At 40.6% G+C, this 17,414-nt stretch overlaps 1 protein-coding gene across 1 annotated transcript in view; it reads left to right on the forward strand.

Annotated features, from left to right (window-relative positions):
* CDKAL1 (CDK5 regulatory subunit associated protein 1 like 1) overlaps positions 1–17,414 on the forward strand; it is a 674,860-nt gene that overhangs the window by 511,192 nt on the left and 146,254 nt on the right. Inside the window, exon 10 of the mRNA XM_049764810.1 lies at positions 1,120–1,300. Within this exon, the coding sequence (XP_049620767.1) occupies positions 1,120–1,300 (181 nt within the window). The remainder of the gene's footprint in view (positions 1–1,119; positions 1,301–17,414) is intronic.

Here is a 17,414-nt window from a genome sequence, read left to right on the forward strand (position 1 = left end):
TGAGCGCAGCTGTGACCCTTGTCAGTGCTCACAGGACTAGATGTGGTGCTAGGATTTAAATCAGGATAGGAAGAATGCAGGGCAAGTGCCTTTTCTTGTGTATGATCTCTAGACACCAGGTATTTTTGTCCATGAAGCTTCTGAAAGTTTGTTCCAGCAGGATTTAGAAAACAAGAATAATGCCGAATGAGGAAGATCTGGGATAAAGGGGAATAAAGGGCTAACATGCAGGAGATCAGGAATAATGCTCAAGAATGACAGCTGATTCTACTTGAGAACAGCACACACTTGGAAGATACCAGAAGTAGAAAACTGGTTATCAAGAGGGAATATAGATGGAAATGGTGAATTAGAGAAGGCATCAAGGCTCAGAAAGTGGTATTGGTTTTTGCTATAAGTCTATGATGAAACTGCTAGATAACGTTATTGCCAATTTGTTGTAGGAATATAAAGCAAATTTATCTAGAAGTAGGTAATTCCTGTAGGTAAAAATAAATGTACAGGGACCAGAGAGATAGTCCATGGTCTAAGGCATTTGCTTTGTATGCATCCAACCATGATTTGGCCCTGAGCACCTCTAGGAGTGACTCCCAGAGCAAAGAGCCAGGAGGAAGCTCTGAACACAGCCAGGTATGCCCTCCACCCCTGAAATAAATGTATGTTAAAAAGAAAATTATACTATTCTAATGGGTACTACAGCAAGCAATGTGTTTGTAATTAGAACAATGAAAATATCGCTATATTAATTGAGAACATGGCAGTAATTATGTTTGGATGCGAAGGGTTAGAATTGCTCAAAGATCAAGGAACTAAATTCTCATGTATTGTGGCAGCAACGTCAGTAACTATTTCCTTCAAAATAAATAAATTTTGGAGGAGATATGAACATCTGTTTTAAAATACAAAGTATCTTAAAGTTATGATCGTCTCTTGAGGGTGACAGCGAACCAGTGTTTTCAGGAACTTTTTAAGTCTTTAGTGCTCTGTGAAATTCTTTCAAAATGTCCCTTTCCCTGAAATAAAAAGTTTCTAAAAGAGTAATGGTCTTTAAAATGTCAGGGAAATAGAATAATTATGAATTATAGTTGACCTTCTTCCATTTTTTGTCTTGTTTTCTAGAGTTCCTGGAATAACGATTGCTACAGATATTATCTGTGGTTTTCCTGGAGAAACAGATGAGGATTTTCAAGAAACAGTGAAACTCGTTGAAGACTACAAATTTCCAAGCCTCTTTATTAACCAATTTTACCCCAGACCAGGAACTCCCGCTGCAAAGATGGGACAAGTTCCAGCGCAAGTGGTAAGCAATTTTTTTCTCTTGTGCAGCCAATAGAAATAAAAGTGCATCCGCTGTGTTCTTCTCTGCCCTACAACTTGTTCTGAAGTTTAAGGGACACGGAGAGAGATGGTAAATGATCTAAGGGAACTTTAACAGCGTTTTCACCTCCTACGAGTGAAATCCAGATGACTTGGGGAAAAATTGAACCCATTTGACTTGAACCCATCACCTGTGTTTAGAAAATAAATTCTTGGCTATTTGAAAACAAGTCCCTGTTGAAATATCTATGACCAAAAAAGACCTTGATGTTTATCCTGCTTTTCAGAGAGCCTGTTGGTAACTGGTTACTCTGGGCCTGTGGATATGTTTTGATTTTATGTTGGGTCACCTCGGTACAGGCTGTCAGGTTATCATCAAACTCAGGTGTATGGTCCTTTCAAAGAGAAGCTCAGTTTTATCTTCAGCCTTGTGGTTTGTCCATAGGTAGGTTGATATAGAATGAGTGAAAGTAAATGCGAACAAGTTGAGATTCACTGTTAGCTTTTCTAGAAGATCCCAGAAATCATTGAATTTCTTGATTCGTGAGTTAAAAAAAATGGAAAGAGGTAGAAAAGCCTTAATAGGAAGTAGAATGTTCTTTTGGTGGTGGGGTCAAGGGGAGGTTGAGGCCATACTCCTGGTACCCAGGGCTTGCTCTTGGTCTCTATCAAGAAATTAACTCTTGAATCATGCACAGGGTTCACATTTGGTGCTGGGAATTCAAACCAGGGCTATTTGCATGCAAGATAAATGACTTAACCCCTTTACTATCTCTCAGGCTCCTGGGAAGTAGAATTTTGGAGGAGGGGGTGTCCCACACTCTGACATACTCAAGGGTTTCTACTGGCTGTGCACTCAGAAATTACTTCTGGCATTCTCAGGGGATCATATAGGATGCCAAGGATTGAGCCTGGGTCTGCCATATGCAAGTCAAACGCCCTAACCTTCAGACTAGAGAACAGTTTTTTAACTGAATTTTCTTTTACTTTGTTTCTTATAACCAATTGTGACTTAGCATTACATTTTTCTCTAATGATTGTTCATCAATAAATGCTAGAAGGAATACTTAAAACATATCCTACCAGGGCATATGTGACTATCAAAGTAGTATGAGACAGAGAATTCTCATTTTCGCGGTGGATTATTTAAAAACAATAACAACAAATATTTAAAATTTTACTTTCCCCAGCAAAATCACTTTGTCTTCTCAAAGCTTTATGTTGCTTTCACAAACATCTTTATCCATAAGAATAGAAAAGTTATTTACAGCCTGTTTAACTTTATTTCATTTTTTACTGTCTAATGTCATCAGTGGAAAGAGCAGATTATAACACCATAGTTAATTAAATTTCCACTTACATAAAGATAAGGAAAATCAATATCTTATCTCAACTCCTGTTTTTATTGAGATGTGGTTTCTACCCAGCAAACCATTTTCATGTGCAGGTCTGTGAATCTCAATGAAGTCATTTCACATCCTGAGTACATCACAGTCAAGGTATTAATTTTACCAGGTTATCCACCAAAGCTCCACCTCCACCCTTTGACCTTGTGGTGATCAACTTCTTGTTCCAAAACTAGCATTCAGCAGCTGCTAAAGTCTTTATTGCCCTGATTGAACGAACTAGTTTTTTTTTAATGATTTCAATGCCTTAGACCCTATATTACCTCTCGAATCTCCTATACATTTATTTATTTATTTATTTATTTATTTATTTATTTATTTTTGTTTTTGGGCCACACCCGGCGGTGCTCAGGGGTTACTCCTGGCTGTCTGCTCAGAAATAGCTCCTGACAGGCACGGGGGACCATATGGGACACCGGGATTTGAACCAACCACCTTTGGTCCTGGATCAGCTGCTTGCAAGGCAAACGCCGCTGTGCTGTCTCTCCGGGCCCCTATACATTTATTTTTACCTACAGGAAATAACTACTTCTAGAGAAATTTGCTTAATAATCTCACAATAAATTAACAATAATGTTACCTAGCAATTTCATCAGCTATATCAAAAACCCATCCCACTTTTTAAGCATTTGACGCCTTCTCTAATTCACTTCCACCTATATTTCCTCTGATAATCACTTTCCCATTTTAGATATCTTCCAGGTGTATGCTGTTCTCAGGCAGAATCAGCTGTCATTTTGGAGCATTATTCCTTGATCTTTTGTATTTTAATTCTTTATTCTTCTCTGTCCCAGATCTTCCTCATTCTGGATTATTCTTGTTTTTCAAATTCTGCTGAAAAATTCTTTCAGAAACTACAGGAAAAAGAGTCCCGGGAGGGGTGCCGGAATGGTTGGAAAAGGCACTTGACGTGAATGCAGCCACCCCTTGCTTGATCCCTGGCACTACAGATGGTCCCTTAGGAGTGTGAACAGAGCCAGATGTGGCTCGAAACCAGATTTTTTAAAAATGCACCTCAAAAAGTAACTCCAGTGGGGCCTGAGTGTCACAGGGGTATAGTGTTTGCCTTGCATGTGGCTGACGTAGGACTGACCACGGTTCAATACCCCAGCATCCTATATGATCACCCAAAGCCAGAAATAACCCCTGAGCGTCATCGGGTGTGGCCCAAAAACCAAAAAACAAAGTAACTTCAGTTACTGAGTATACGAACTTTTTGATGGGATCTCAGTCCCTTGGGCCCTTGCTAACCCTTTGATCTTCTAAAAGTTCATATTCTAAACTTTGCCTGCCTTTTCTAATTGCTCTTTACAAGATTATAGATATGATATTTGTTAGTTCACCTTAGCCAGAAGCAACATTCATGGCATAAAATCAGCTCACAGATCCGTTTGGTTCCTTCTATTCTGTTATCATCTAAATGTAGCCCCTTAGCATCTTTCTTACATGTTTAGAATTGATCCCCAGTTCTAGCACAGTTTTCTCTTTTTTCTTTTTTTTTAGATTGTATACTTGACATCAGTTTTAGGTTGACAGCAAAAGTGAGTGGAAAGTGCCTAGTGCCTCCATATGCTCCGCCTACACTCTGTGTCCCCTAACAAAGCAGCACTGTGATAAGCTGACAATGGTACAAAATGGTCACCGAAAGTCCTTGGGTGATGTCATACTACCGGAGTCACATCTCTGTGGATATGGACTGATGCGTCATGTCTGCATCCATCAATGTGATGCCAGAAATTTGTTTTACTGCTGAGAATATCCTCAGCTTTCTGCATTTAACTGACATCCTCCTTTTTCTTAATCCTCCATTTTTTGACTATCTCATAGGTTAGCCATTCCCAGACTGACCTGTCACTGAAATCCTGAAATCCATAGCTTTTCTTATATAACCTGGCTTCCTGTAAGATGCCTATATGGTTTCTCCAGGTTTTTGTGTGGCCTCATAACTCTCATTTTAACACTGAAAACCATTCCACTATTCCATCATACTGGTGGACCACCTTTTGTCTGTCAATCTACTGAATAGCATCGTATCTTTATCCAAGCCTTGGTAGTGATAAGCAAGGAAAGATGTTGGTAATAATGCTCTGCATCCTTTTCATGAACACACGTTTTCAATTTGTTTGCTAATTACCAATTGCTCAATTGAATGGTAAAGTTCAATTGGAAGGAGGTGTTGGGCTGTCCTGGTGGTGTCAGAGCTTGTCCCTGGATCTTTGTTCAGGATCACTCCTAGCAGTCCTTAGGGGACCATATTGGTATAAAGGATTAAGCTGGGTCCATGCAAGGTTTATGCAAGGCAAACTCTTTACTCCTTTGTACTATCTCTTTGGCCCCTGTTTAGTTTTGCAAGAGACTGTCCCCAAAGGAGTTGTATAATGTTTGTACTCCTACCAGCTGTGACTGAGTTTCCCTTTTGTTCCATATCCTGGCCTGGCATTTGGTCTTGTCGTTGTTTGGGATTTTCACCACCAATAGGGACTGTCATGATAATCTCCTTGATAGAATTTGCAATTCCCTGCTGACAGAACATTGAGCATCATCTCATCTGCTTCTTGCCATTTGTGTAAATCCCTGGCAAGGTGTCTGTCTACTCAGGTCTTTTCCTCATTTAAAATTATCCTCTATTCATACTGTTGATTTTTATGGTATTTTGTTTGTTTGGGACTATATTTAGTGACAAATCCTTTATCAGTTCTCTTCTGATATTTCCCCCCCTCATCTCATTTCTGGCTTGTCTTTTTTGTTGTCTTAAAATAGAGTCGTTCTTTTGATTATTGTATCCTTGCAAACACCATATATTTTGACTGCATGGTGATCTGAAATACAAACTTCAGCTCAGGATGGTTCTGAACCAAACTTTGAATGGCTCCAGCTGATTTAATCTTTGGTCAGTTCTATTGTCTTCTTAGGTTCCCAAATTGTTCCCCTCATGCATTTGCCCTTTAAGGAACCTTTTTGTCTTCATCTCTTTTTTTTTTATATTTTATTTAAACACCTTGATTACATACATGATTGTGTTTGGGTTTCAGTCATGTAAAGAACACCACTCCAAATCAGGTACCCCAGAACAGAACCAAGTTGAATCACACTTTCTGGAGCTAGCACTCCAAAGTCCCCGCTCCCTCTTGTCCAGGTAGGGAAATAGACCCTCTACTTTTTAGGGTGCTTAACTGGTGATTTTTGTTGTTCCTTGATTTGTAATTGCTTATCTCCAATCTCTGCCTTCATAGTATCCCTAGTGTCTTATTTTCTCTAAGCATCTGTCTTAGAGGACTCCAGCCATAACTAGATTCTTAACCTATCCTATTTTGTGTTGAGGGCTTGTTTTTGGCTACATCTGGTGATGTGCAGGGATTATTCCTGGCTCTGCACCCAGGCCTTGCTCCTGGTGGTGCTTGGAGGATCATATGAGATGTTGAAGACCAAACCGAGGTCAGATGCATGAGTTGTAAACACCTTATCCTCTGTACTATCACTCTAACCCCATTGTTCCTCATCTTAAAGAGTACTTCTGCATGACTTTGATTCCAAATGAGGTCACATTCTAAAGGGTTGGATTTTAATATGTCTTTTTCAGAGGGAGATACTGTTTAATCCACCTGTTCCTCCTTTTTTTTTTTTTTTTTTTTTTTGGTTTTTCAGGCCACACCCATTTGATGCTCAGGGGTTACTCCTGGCTAAGCGCTCAGAAATTGCCCTGGCTTGGTGGGACCATATGGGATCGAACTGCGGTCCTTCCTTGGCTAGCGCTTGCAAGGCAGACACCTTACCTCTAGCGCCATCTTGCTGGCCCCTAATCCACCTGTTTCTTTGATGATACTCCAAGTCAAAACTGGCCTGGAATAGTTTCATCATTAAATACGTAGAACCTTAAATAAGAGGAATGAAGCCTTACTGATAAAATCAAATTTGGCCATCAAAGAGAGGATATATGATATGCACTGAATCTTGCTTCTCTTCAGTTTATCAAAATTTGGAACTGCATATTCTCAAGTGTTTATATAACTGCTTAGCAACTAAACTTCGGTTGAATAAAACGTTTCCACATGAATATTGGGATTTTTTTTTAATCTAATTTATTTCCCATTTCCTTGATCATAAGAAAACTTCAGTAATGAAAGTAGAATTTAGTCTTTTCCTTTTCCTTTTTCTTTTTTTTTTTCTTCGGGTCACACCCAGTAATGCTCTGGGGCCACTCCTGGCTATTTGGTCAGAAATCACTCCTGGCTTAAAGGACCATATGGATTGCTGGGGATCGAACCCAGGTTCGTCCTAGGTCATCTGCATGCAAGGCAAGTGCCCTACCGCTGTGCTATCACTCCAGCCCAGAATCCAGTCTCTTATTGTATAAATAACAGTGTACCATATACTTTAAAACAGCAGCTTTTTATTATGCTGCCTTTTTTTGTTTGTTTATTTGTTTGTTTTGTTTTGGAGCCACACCCGGCAGCGCTCAGAGGTTACTCCTGGCTGTCTGCTCAGATATAGCTCCTGGCAGGCTCGGGGGACCATATGGGATGCCGGGATTCGAACCAACCATCTTAGGTCCTGCATCGGTTGCTTGCAAGGCAAACACCACTGTGCTATTTCTCCGGCCCCTATTATGCTGCTTTTATTTCCTCTACAGTGAGGTCTTCCAGAGTGTTCTTCCACCATAATGATACAAAGATTCAGCATATTCTTTCTTTCCTTCACAGTTAATTTCATCTTTAACACAAATTCTAGTAACTTTTTAAGTGAATTGCGGTTGTATTCTGATGAACAAAATAGTGTGTATTTCTTCATAATTTGAATTCCCAAAAGAATCTATCCTAATAGTGGTTTCACATATGGTTAGGTGGGAAAGAGGAATTCCTTTTGCCAATTCTTTATGACCTTTTTTTTTGTGGTTTTTGGGTCACACCTGGCAGTGCTCAGGGTTACTCCTGGCTCCAGGCTCAGAAATTGCTCCTGGCAGGCATGGGGGACCATATGGGACGCTGGGATTCGAACCGATGACCTCCTGCATGAAAGGCAAATGCCTTACCTCCATGCTAACTCTCCAGCCCCTCTTTATGACCTTCTTACCTTTAAAAAAAAAGGTAAATTTGTAATGAAAATAAATTAGTTAATATACTTTCATGAGAAGAGCAAGCTAAAGAGATTTCATATGAGATCACGTAAGCCAAATAAGAGTGACCTGACGTTGCTAGATGAAAGGTCAAATTTACGTGTTTATTTTTCAAGGCCGTTAAGATTTTCATTAGTCTTTATTAATCTTAAGTAGCTCTCACAATATTTTAGGACTGTGTCTAAGAGTCTTCGTTTTTCTAGATAAGGTCACTTACGTTTGAAGACTTTGGGGACCAGGGAAATAGGAGCACATGTGAAGCCATGAGAGTCTGACCCAGCAACACCCAATCCACCAAGCAACACTCAGTATAGCTTGGTTTTCCCCATCACCACTGCCCCTCGGCACCAGATCATAAAAACAGCATTCTTGAATGATAGGAGTATCTTCAGAGATCCAAGAACCCCTGGGAAACCTTCATAAAAATCAATTTGAGTGAGGGGAATGACTTTGAGCCATACCCAACAAGTGCTCAGGAGCTATTTCTGACTGTGCTCAGGAGTGACCCTGGCGGTGCTCAAAAAACCATATGTGATGCAGCCCAGCCAAATGCAAGGCAAGAGCCTCATCTTCTGTGCTAACTCTCTAGCCTCAGTTTTTATGCCTTTCAGCGTTTCTTTTCAACTGCAAGCTCATTTTAAGAAAATTTGATGCCCAATAATGATGTGGTGAAATCTTTAAGAGACCTGAAAAAAAATTAGGTGTTGAGCTGTTGAAATATTTGCCTTCGTTTCAAGTGTTGTTCTTTTCAGTCCACCTGCTTGCTTGTCATTGATCTTGGAACCTGAAAGGCAAGGGGCTGTCTTGAGATATATTTGGCATGAAAAGGTCATAATTCACGGACCCCCCCCCACAGCTCTTAGAATGCTTACACTTGGGGCTAGAAGACCACAGCTGGGGCCACTTCATCCCTAGGCCTGCAGAGGTCTTGCAAGATTGTTGCATAATGATGCCATTGGTGGGAGATAGAAGCAGTATGGCTGGAACTATCCACAGCTTTTTCCTGAGTGGGTGATTTTGTGCTGGACTCAAGGCAAGATATAGTGACTGCTTGCAGGGGTCTCAAACTCGTGGCCCACGGGCCGCAAACGGCCCTCCATATAACATTTTGTGGCCCTGCCCTAGAGGAATCTTTTTTTGTTTTGTTTTGTTTTGTTTTAGTTGTTTAGGTCACATCCCCCAATGTTCAAGGCTTACTACTGACTTTGCACTCAAGGATCACCCCAACTTTGCCTCCTGCGGTCCGCAGGTAAATTGAGTTTGAGATCCCTGGTAGAGTGTGAATAAGAAATGTTCTGAGGGCCCGGAGAAATAGCATAGCGGTGTTTGCCTTGCAAGCAGCCGATCCAGGACCTAAGGTGGTTGGTTCGAATCCCGGTATCCCATATGGTCCCCCGTGCCTGCCAGGAGCTATTTCTGAGCAGACAGCCAGGAGCAACCCCTGAGCACCGCTGGGTGTGGCCCAAAAACAAAAAACAAAAAGAACTGTTCTGAAATCCATTCTTCAGTGGAAACAGACCCCAAGACAGGATTAATAGAACCCAAACCCAGGAGGTTAAGAAAGTGGGGAGAATGAATAGTGGAGGAATTAGACAGTGTGATGGAGGGATTGGTTGGTATAGCGGCTCTAGAAGGATGAATTATGACTTCAATACAATTTGGGGTGGGGCGTGTCACACTGGCGGTGTCATTCAGGAGTTACTCCTGTTTCTACACTCAGAAATCATCCCTGGCTAGGGGATATTATGGGATGCTGGGGATCAAACCTGCATCCGTCCTGGGTCAGCTGCATGCAAGGCAAATGCCTTACCACTGTGCTCTGGCCCCTCAATACAATTTTAAACAGTGATATTTCACTAAAAAAAATATAGCTCGGAAAGTGTCCTGAAATCAAGACAGATTTGCTAGTTGTATAACAGATGCTGACTTTCCTGAATCCAGTTGCCTGAGTCTATAGTATACTATAGCAAACAGAGCAAACCCCAGCAGTGTAGTGGCTGGAAATTTTTCCATGTAAGTTTTTTTTTAAAGCCTTTTTTGTTTCATTTCTGGATGTGATCCTGAAATTTAACAACTTGGTATTTTAAAGAATATCAAGCTGCCTATATGTAAACAATCTTGATTTTTTTGATTACTTGGTATAACATAATTATATGATTTGTATAGTCTCAGGTTTTCAAATTAAACTGTTTTCTTTGGGGACAAGAAAATAAAGCATTATAGTATTTCCCAAAATGGGCAGTACCGCCTGGGGATTGGAGAAATTTGGGGTATTGAAAGGGCAGTGAAGCCTACCGTAGTTGGGGGTGCACTTTCTATTACTCAAAGAGAGAATATAAATTTCTGGGAAGCTCTGAGTAATTTTTTTCTGAAAAGGGGACAGTAGATCAAATAAATTTGAGACCCTCTGCTCTAGACTTGATTTCCAAGCAATCCAAAGGAAAAAAAAACTTTTCACAAGAAACTTGTAATTTAGTCCTTTTAAAGAAATGTATTAATGTTTAGACAGAGACAGTAGTGTTAACATTTATGGTATTGATATACAAAATGAATATGCCTCTCCTCTCATACCGCCAGATCCAAAGCTCTCCCTCACTGCCCCTCCATTTCTTTTTGTCTGTCCTTCACCCTACTCCCATCACCACCACCACCACCACCACCACCACCGATCTTTGATCATTTGTTTTATAATCCAGTGACAAGAGTTTTTTTTTTATTGTTCAGTACTTGGATTTTTGCACCACACACTCAATGGTCAGGCCTTACTCATGATTCTGTGCTTAGGGATCACTCCTGGAGGTGCTCAAAGGATAATATGGGGTGTCAGGGATCCAACCCGGTTTGGCTGCATGGAAGACAAGAACTCTACCTATTGTTCTATCTCTCCGACCTCAAGTTATTTTTACTCTTACTGGAGTTTTTAGCCTGACCCTACTCTTTTTGTTTTGTTTTGTTTTTTGTTTTTGGGCCACACCCAGCAGTGCTCAGGGGTCACTCCTGACTATCTGCTCAGAAATAGCTCTTGGCAGGCACGGGGGACCATATGGGACACCAGGATTCGAACCAACCACCTTTGGTCCTGGATCGGCTGCTTGCAAGGCAAACGCCACTCACTATGCTATCTCTCCGGGCCCATGACCCTACTCTTGAATTTCAGCAGATGAGTTCATAGGGTCCTTCATGGTATCTCTTTATCAATAGTAGGGAAATGTGAGCTAATTTAAAATCCAGGGGATGGCTGGAGATCTCCTACCTTGAGTGAGTTTCTTTATATATAGTATATATTTATATATAAATAAATATTTATTTATTTAACCAATGGAGCATTGACTGAATGATCCTCTAGGCCTCTTGAAACTTCCCATCAGGAGGCTTCAAAGCTACTTTCTATTTATATTTAAAAAGATTTAGAATGCTTTTTTTTGTTTTACATCATTGGCCCAAATGTGTCACCTTCATAAGCAAAGATTTTTTACTTTATTATCAATATGATGGAACTTTTGTGTTTGTTTGTATACCCATGAATGACTCCCTCTTGAATGTGAATTAGGAATAATAAAGCATAGTTGTTGAAGTACTTGCTTATGTAACTTCGGTTTGGTGGCCCTGAGAACCAGTTATGACAGAAATGATTGGTTTACCCATGGGCATGACCTAGTCCTAAATATGTTATTTTATATGATACAGAAAATTTCACAGGTGTGATTAGATTTAAATTAAAGTTCTTGATATGGGAAAATAATTGTGGACAAGCTAGTTGAATTCAGTGTAATCATTGAACCCTCCTTTCCTTCCTTGTTCCCTCCTTTCCTTCTTCCTCTCTCCCTCCCTATACTCCTCCCTCACAACCCCCTTCTTCCCTTCTCATTCCTTCTCCCTCCTTCTTACTTCCTTTATTCTGCCTCCTCCCTTTTCTCATCTTCCCTCCCTTCCTCCTTTCATCTTTCCTTCCTTTCTACCTTCTTCCTTTCTCCCTTTCTGCATCCCTTCCCTCCTAAAAAATAGAAGAGAAAAGCCAGAGGGTTAAAGTTGGAGGAAGTGGGGATTAAAGCAGGAATCAGAGTGAAAGCTTCAAATATTAAGGATGAGGCCATGAGCTAGGGATTGTAAGTTTATTTAAAAGCTAAAAGAAAAAAAAATGCAAGGAACAGATTGTCCCCTTAAACTTCCCAAAGAAACCGATGCCTTGGTTTTAGTCCATAAAACACATGTTCAGCTTCCACCCCAGAGTGTGAAAAAATAGTTTTCTTTTAAATTTTAATCCACTGAGTTTGTGATTAAAAATGTTGCCTTGGGGCCGGGCGGTGGCGCTAGAGGTAAGGTGCCTGCCTTCCTGCGCTAGCCTAGGACGCTAGCCTAGGACGGACTGTGGTTCGATCCCTCAGCGTCCCATATGTTGCCTTAACAATAAGAAAATAGGATGCTGTCTATAGGAGATTTTATGTGTTTCGGGTATATCCCATAGAACTCAGGGGCTACTCCTGGCTCTGTGCTCAGGTGTAACTTCTGGTAGTGCTCATAGGACTATATAGATTCTGAGGATTGAGCCAGGGTCAACTACCTGCACTGGAAGCACCTTCACCCCTGTACTATCTCTGATGCCAGACCCTGGGATATATTGAACCTGAGAACATTGGTGATTTGAGGCAGCTAAAATAATTGATACGTGAGTCCCTTGTTCTTCCTAGTGTTTTCTATGCCCCCAAATGACACTTGTTCATTTTGAGGTCTGTGGAAACCAACTCTCCTTGCCAACCAATTAGTATCGTTATCGAATACGAATTACGATTTAGTTAGCAGTCAATGTATGTCGCACATTGTTCGGAGCACTTCTGCCCTGTTATCTGACCTCATTCTCACAACAGAGCTGTGAGAGGAAAGCACTGAAGCTGTCAGTTTGCTCCTGAGGGAACTGAAGCTCTGAGCAATGCTTCTAATGGCCCAAGTCACAGACAGAAGCTTCTGCCTTCCTCTTGCTCATAGGTCTGGCTCTTCCTCCAGGCTCACTTTGCTCCCAAAGTCCCTGGCTGCTTGTAGTTTCCAACACATCTAGTTCATCTCCTCCCTCAGATGTCCTACAGCAGCGATAGGAAATTTCTTAGCCAAGGGCCATTGGGATATTTCTAACATCCAGGGATCAGACAACACATGCCTGGGGACCGAGAGATCCCAGAGATAAGATCCTTGCCTTGTATGCATCCAACCCTGACTCATACAGTATACATCTCCGTGAACTCCTTAGTCTAGGAATGACCCCTAATTACTACCAGGCTTGCCCCCTACTTCAGCCCCCCCCCCCAATTTTTTAAATATAATACAAACAAGCCAAAAAAGAGGCACAGAAGCCTGCGCAGCCAGACACCAAGACCAGATCACAGAATTTCACAGACCTTGTATGGCCAAATCTCTGCCTTGAAAGGAACAACATGAGAAGTTACCTCAGGATTATGAAAGCATGGAAGAGTAGCTACAGAGAATAGTACAGCACTTAAGACTTTTGGCTTGCATGTGGCTGGCCCTGGTGTGCTCCCCAAAATCATGTGATGCCCCAAGCATCTCTAGGCTTGATGCTTGAGTACAGAACCAGAAGCATACCAGTCGTAGCCCACTCCTTCCAACATTCCCCCACTTCAAAAAGAAAGACAACATTAAACACTTATTGGGCATAACATCTGGACATTGTTGTGTGTTTCAGGTGTGCAGGGTGAATAGAGGGCAAGCTACATGGGCCATTGTCAACAAGTGATCCTCGGAAGACAGGATCTGACTAAGATGGTCAGATAAACAATGTTCCACCACTCCCAGCTGTCCTGTGGATGGATAGTAGGAAGCTACTGAGTCACAGGGATGGCTGTTTATTTCTAAAAATTTATTCTAGATTTAATGGGAAAGGAAGAAGAGTCAGAAAGGAGTCAATTAGGAGATTGTACAAAACAGGTTTGGAGAGTCTTGTGCAACTTGTTTTCAGGCCACCAGTAAGCATCTTCTCTCAATCTGTAGAACTCTAAGCCCTGGAATTTTCTGCATGGCAGCACTTTGCTTCTGTGTTTCTGAAGAATTATTAACTTGCCTGATTCCTCAAGGCCATTATGTTGGTCCTTGATTGACTCTTGTCTCCTCGATCCAATACTAGGGGAGGCAGAATCTTTGACAAGGATCTTACAGTGTAAGACACTGTGTCTTGCTTCTGATGTTTGTTCTTGCTTGTGCTAGATGTGTTCTGTTTCTTCACAGCCTGAGTTTGTTCCCTGGAGTAGGCCCAGATTTCTACTACTTCACTGGAGTAGCACTGGCCTGTCTAGCTCCTGTCTGTTTAGTCTCTAATATTCCCCCTCCCCCATACATATATGATTCCATCTTGTCTTCATGCTTTCTACACTACAGCAAGGAGCTGCACCTTCTCCTTGGAACCTCTACATTTCTCCTTCTGTTTTGGTTATTCTATGCAGCTAATCTTATCATGGTGGCAGAAGTGATGGCAAGTGTATGTATGTGTGTGCCTGTAAGTGTGTCCTGGTGTTGTGTATTTGTACCTTCAGGCTCTATCTGGGTTGAGGAATATTTGGAGAAGTTAAAGCTCTGAATAGAATATTTTGTTTGGTTTGGTTTGGTTTGGGGGCCACACTCAGCATTGCATAGGAATTACTCCTGGATCTGTGCTCAGAAATCACTTCTGGCAGGTTTTGAGGACCATATGAGATGCCAGGGATCAACCCCAGGTCAGACAACTGCAAGTTAAGCATCCTATCCTCTGTACTATCACTCTGACCCCCCTTTTTTAATCCTACTTTCTCACACCGAAATTCACAAGGAAAGGGGGGTGATAATATCTGGAGCTCTAAAGTATATGAGAATAAGAAGGACTCAATGAATCTGAAATTAAGCTGCGTAGAGGGAAATCTGCTTATAAGGAGAAGAGCTTGACCTGGCTAGAAGTACCAGGCTTTTCAGTTGTCGATTGTAGTCTTGAATCTGAAACGTTAGAAAATTTCACAAATGTGGAAAATGTCATGAAAGAAATAACAAGAAGAAAGAAATAATAAGAAGGAAATATTTTGGTGTTATAAACTGTGGGAACACATGTGACCTCACCCAAAACCAAATAAAGGGGCTCAATGAAGTATTTGTGAAATCTCATCATCTTCACTTCCACCAGTGAATTTTTTTAAAGCATAGATTCATGACAGATTTGAGTCATTTTATTCGAAAATCCCAATCCTGTCTTTTCTCTGTCCCCTCTTCTTGCTTCCCTTCGACTCCTTTTTCTGCCCACTGACTCTGGCCTCTTGCCTTCTGCCAGATCACTGCCTAACTTTTATTATGTCCTATATGACATTAATGAGTTGAACTTCACCATCGAACAAATGGGCCAGTGAGGTCAAACCACAGAATGGGATATGCCCTAGACCAGCATAAGCTACATTGCTGTGGTTCTAGGACTTGATTTTGCTAGGGGATGACAGAGAAGCAAATCAGGTTGTTCTTCATGACTCTTCAGCTCATTGTAAAGCATTGCAAAAGAAATTCAGAAATGGCTCAGCTGTAGAACCATCCCTAGTCTTGGGACGACAGTATTTCAAATAAAATAACCTAAGTAGAATATGAAGTGTGTAATTTGAGGTCCTTGAATTCAGCAATAGTCATCTTAATAACACTATAGAAAAATCATTGAAAAGATACCTTGTTGAAAATATGCTCTGCTTGTTTTTCATAGCTTTGGGGGGGCATATTTGGTGATGTTCAGAGATTACTCCTGGTTATGTGCTCAGAAATCGCTCCTGGCTTAGGGGGACCCTATGGGATGCTGGGGGATTCGAACCACGTCCTTCCTAGGTCAGCCTTGTGCAAGGCAAATGCCCTACCACTGCACTACCGCTCCGGCCCTCTCATGGTTTTTTTTGACTTGACTTTTCTTTTGGCATTTATATTCTATCTTGTTCAATGAATGTATGATTAACAAACTAAGAGAGAAATGGCTCGGAAGGTATTTTTCTCGAATGCTGAGTGCTGGGGATGAGGGCTGAAAAAGAATCTGAGTTTATGCTCAATACAGAGACAATACATTCTCTTCATCAAAATACCATTTTCATTGTAGTTCAGTTACATTTTTTCCAGTAGTGATACATGCCTTGTTTTATATAAGTTTCAGTAAAATTACAAGTATATTCATAATTCTGTTATGCCTCTTATCTAAAACTATTATATTAATATTGTAGTATATAAGTTGACCTTAATTTTTATTATCATTAGAAGTAAGTAGATTCTTTTGGAGAAACTTTGAAGAATAAAGAATTATAGGATGTTCTATTTTATTTTTTCTTGCATTATTTTAGTCTGTGATAACTGTGGCTGGCTAATAATTCTATATTAGCTACTCCAAGAAGTTAATAAGTATAGATGTCAGTAGTATAACAATATTATCTATATTTTAGGTTTATATAATAATATCTCTATTTCAGGTTAACAGAATATATTTGTTGATTCAATGTGACTCTCTTTTCTAACTATTCCCTTGAAGCTATATTTATTTCTTTTTGGGGGTGACTAAAAGGTAAAATATGTACTTCTATTTGACTTTTAGTAACTTATAACTTTTGTTTATAATATAAAATATAGTATAAAACTATTTTCAAGAGATTACCTTTGTGTAATCGGGGTAAGTTTCAAGGGGAGAGAAAAGAAAGTTAGACTATTTCAGAGTTGATATGCGCCAATTACTATTTTTGCTTTTCAAGTACTTTACCTCATTCTTTTCTTATTGTTGGTGGGGCACATGCAGCAATATTTGGAACTTTCTTTTGACTCTGTGCTCAGGATCATTCCTGTAGCACTGAGGGGACCATACGTGGTAAATCAGTTATAAAAATGTGAAGGAAGAATTTCAGAAACAAAGATCATCAATTTGTTGTGAAACTGGGCATCAAAATAAATATGTTCCATGGTTCCATTACAAAGTTTAGGCAAAGCAGTAGTTAACCAGCTAATTTGGTAGATATCTGTGGGGGGGGGTCCAAAGAGCCTCCTGCCCCTAGAGGATGATCTTCATTCCTGTTACCAACATATTCGCTCCAATAGCATTAAAAATCTATTTTCTTGGCCAGAGAGATAGTACAGGTGCTAAGACACTTAACTTGTGTTTGCTGGCCGAGGTTTGAACCTCAACACCCCATATAGTTCCCCGAGTCCAACTAAGAGTGATTCTGAAGCATTTCTAAATTTTTCACTTAAAACTACAGTTGAATTAGTACCCACTTGCCCAAATTGAATAAGTCTCTGCTATATACAGAAGACTTGGGAGTGTGCTACATGGGCTACTAAGGAAACTATTTCTTGCTCACATGTAGCATAAAACCAGAGATGTTTTAGGAGTGCTGTCAACCTGAGCTATCTATCCCAAATATCAGTAGGGCCTTTAAGAGAATGTACCCAGATTAATTATAGTGGGGATCATCAGTTAAGGCAAATAAGGAGGGAGTCAGCAGCTTAACTGCCTTAAGGTGCCAGTGTATGCCCCGTAACCCTATACCTCTTCTTGGCCCATAACTAGAGGGAAAGAGACAATCAGGGCCATAATAATG

Source organism: Suncus etruscus, chromosome 18, assembly GCF_024139225.1.
Source record: "Suncus etruscus isolate mSunEtr1 chromosome 18, mSunEtr1.pri.cur, whole genome shotgun sequence".
NCBI lineage: Eukaryota > Metazoa > Chordata > Mammalia > Eulipotyphla > Soricidae > Suncus > Suncus etruscus.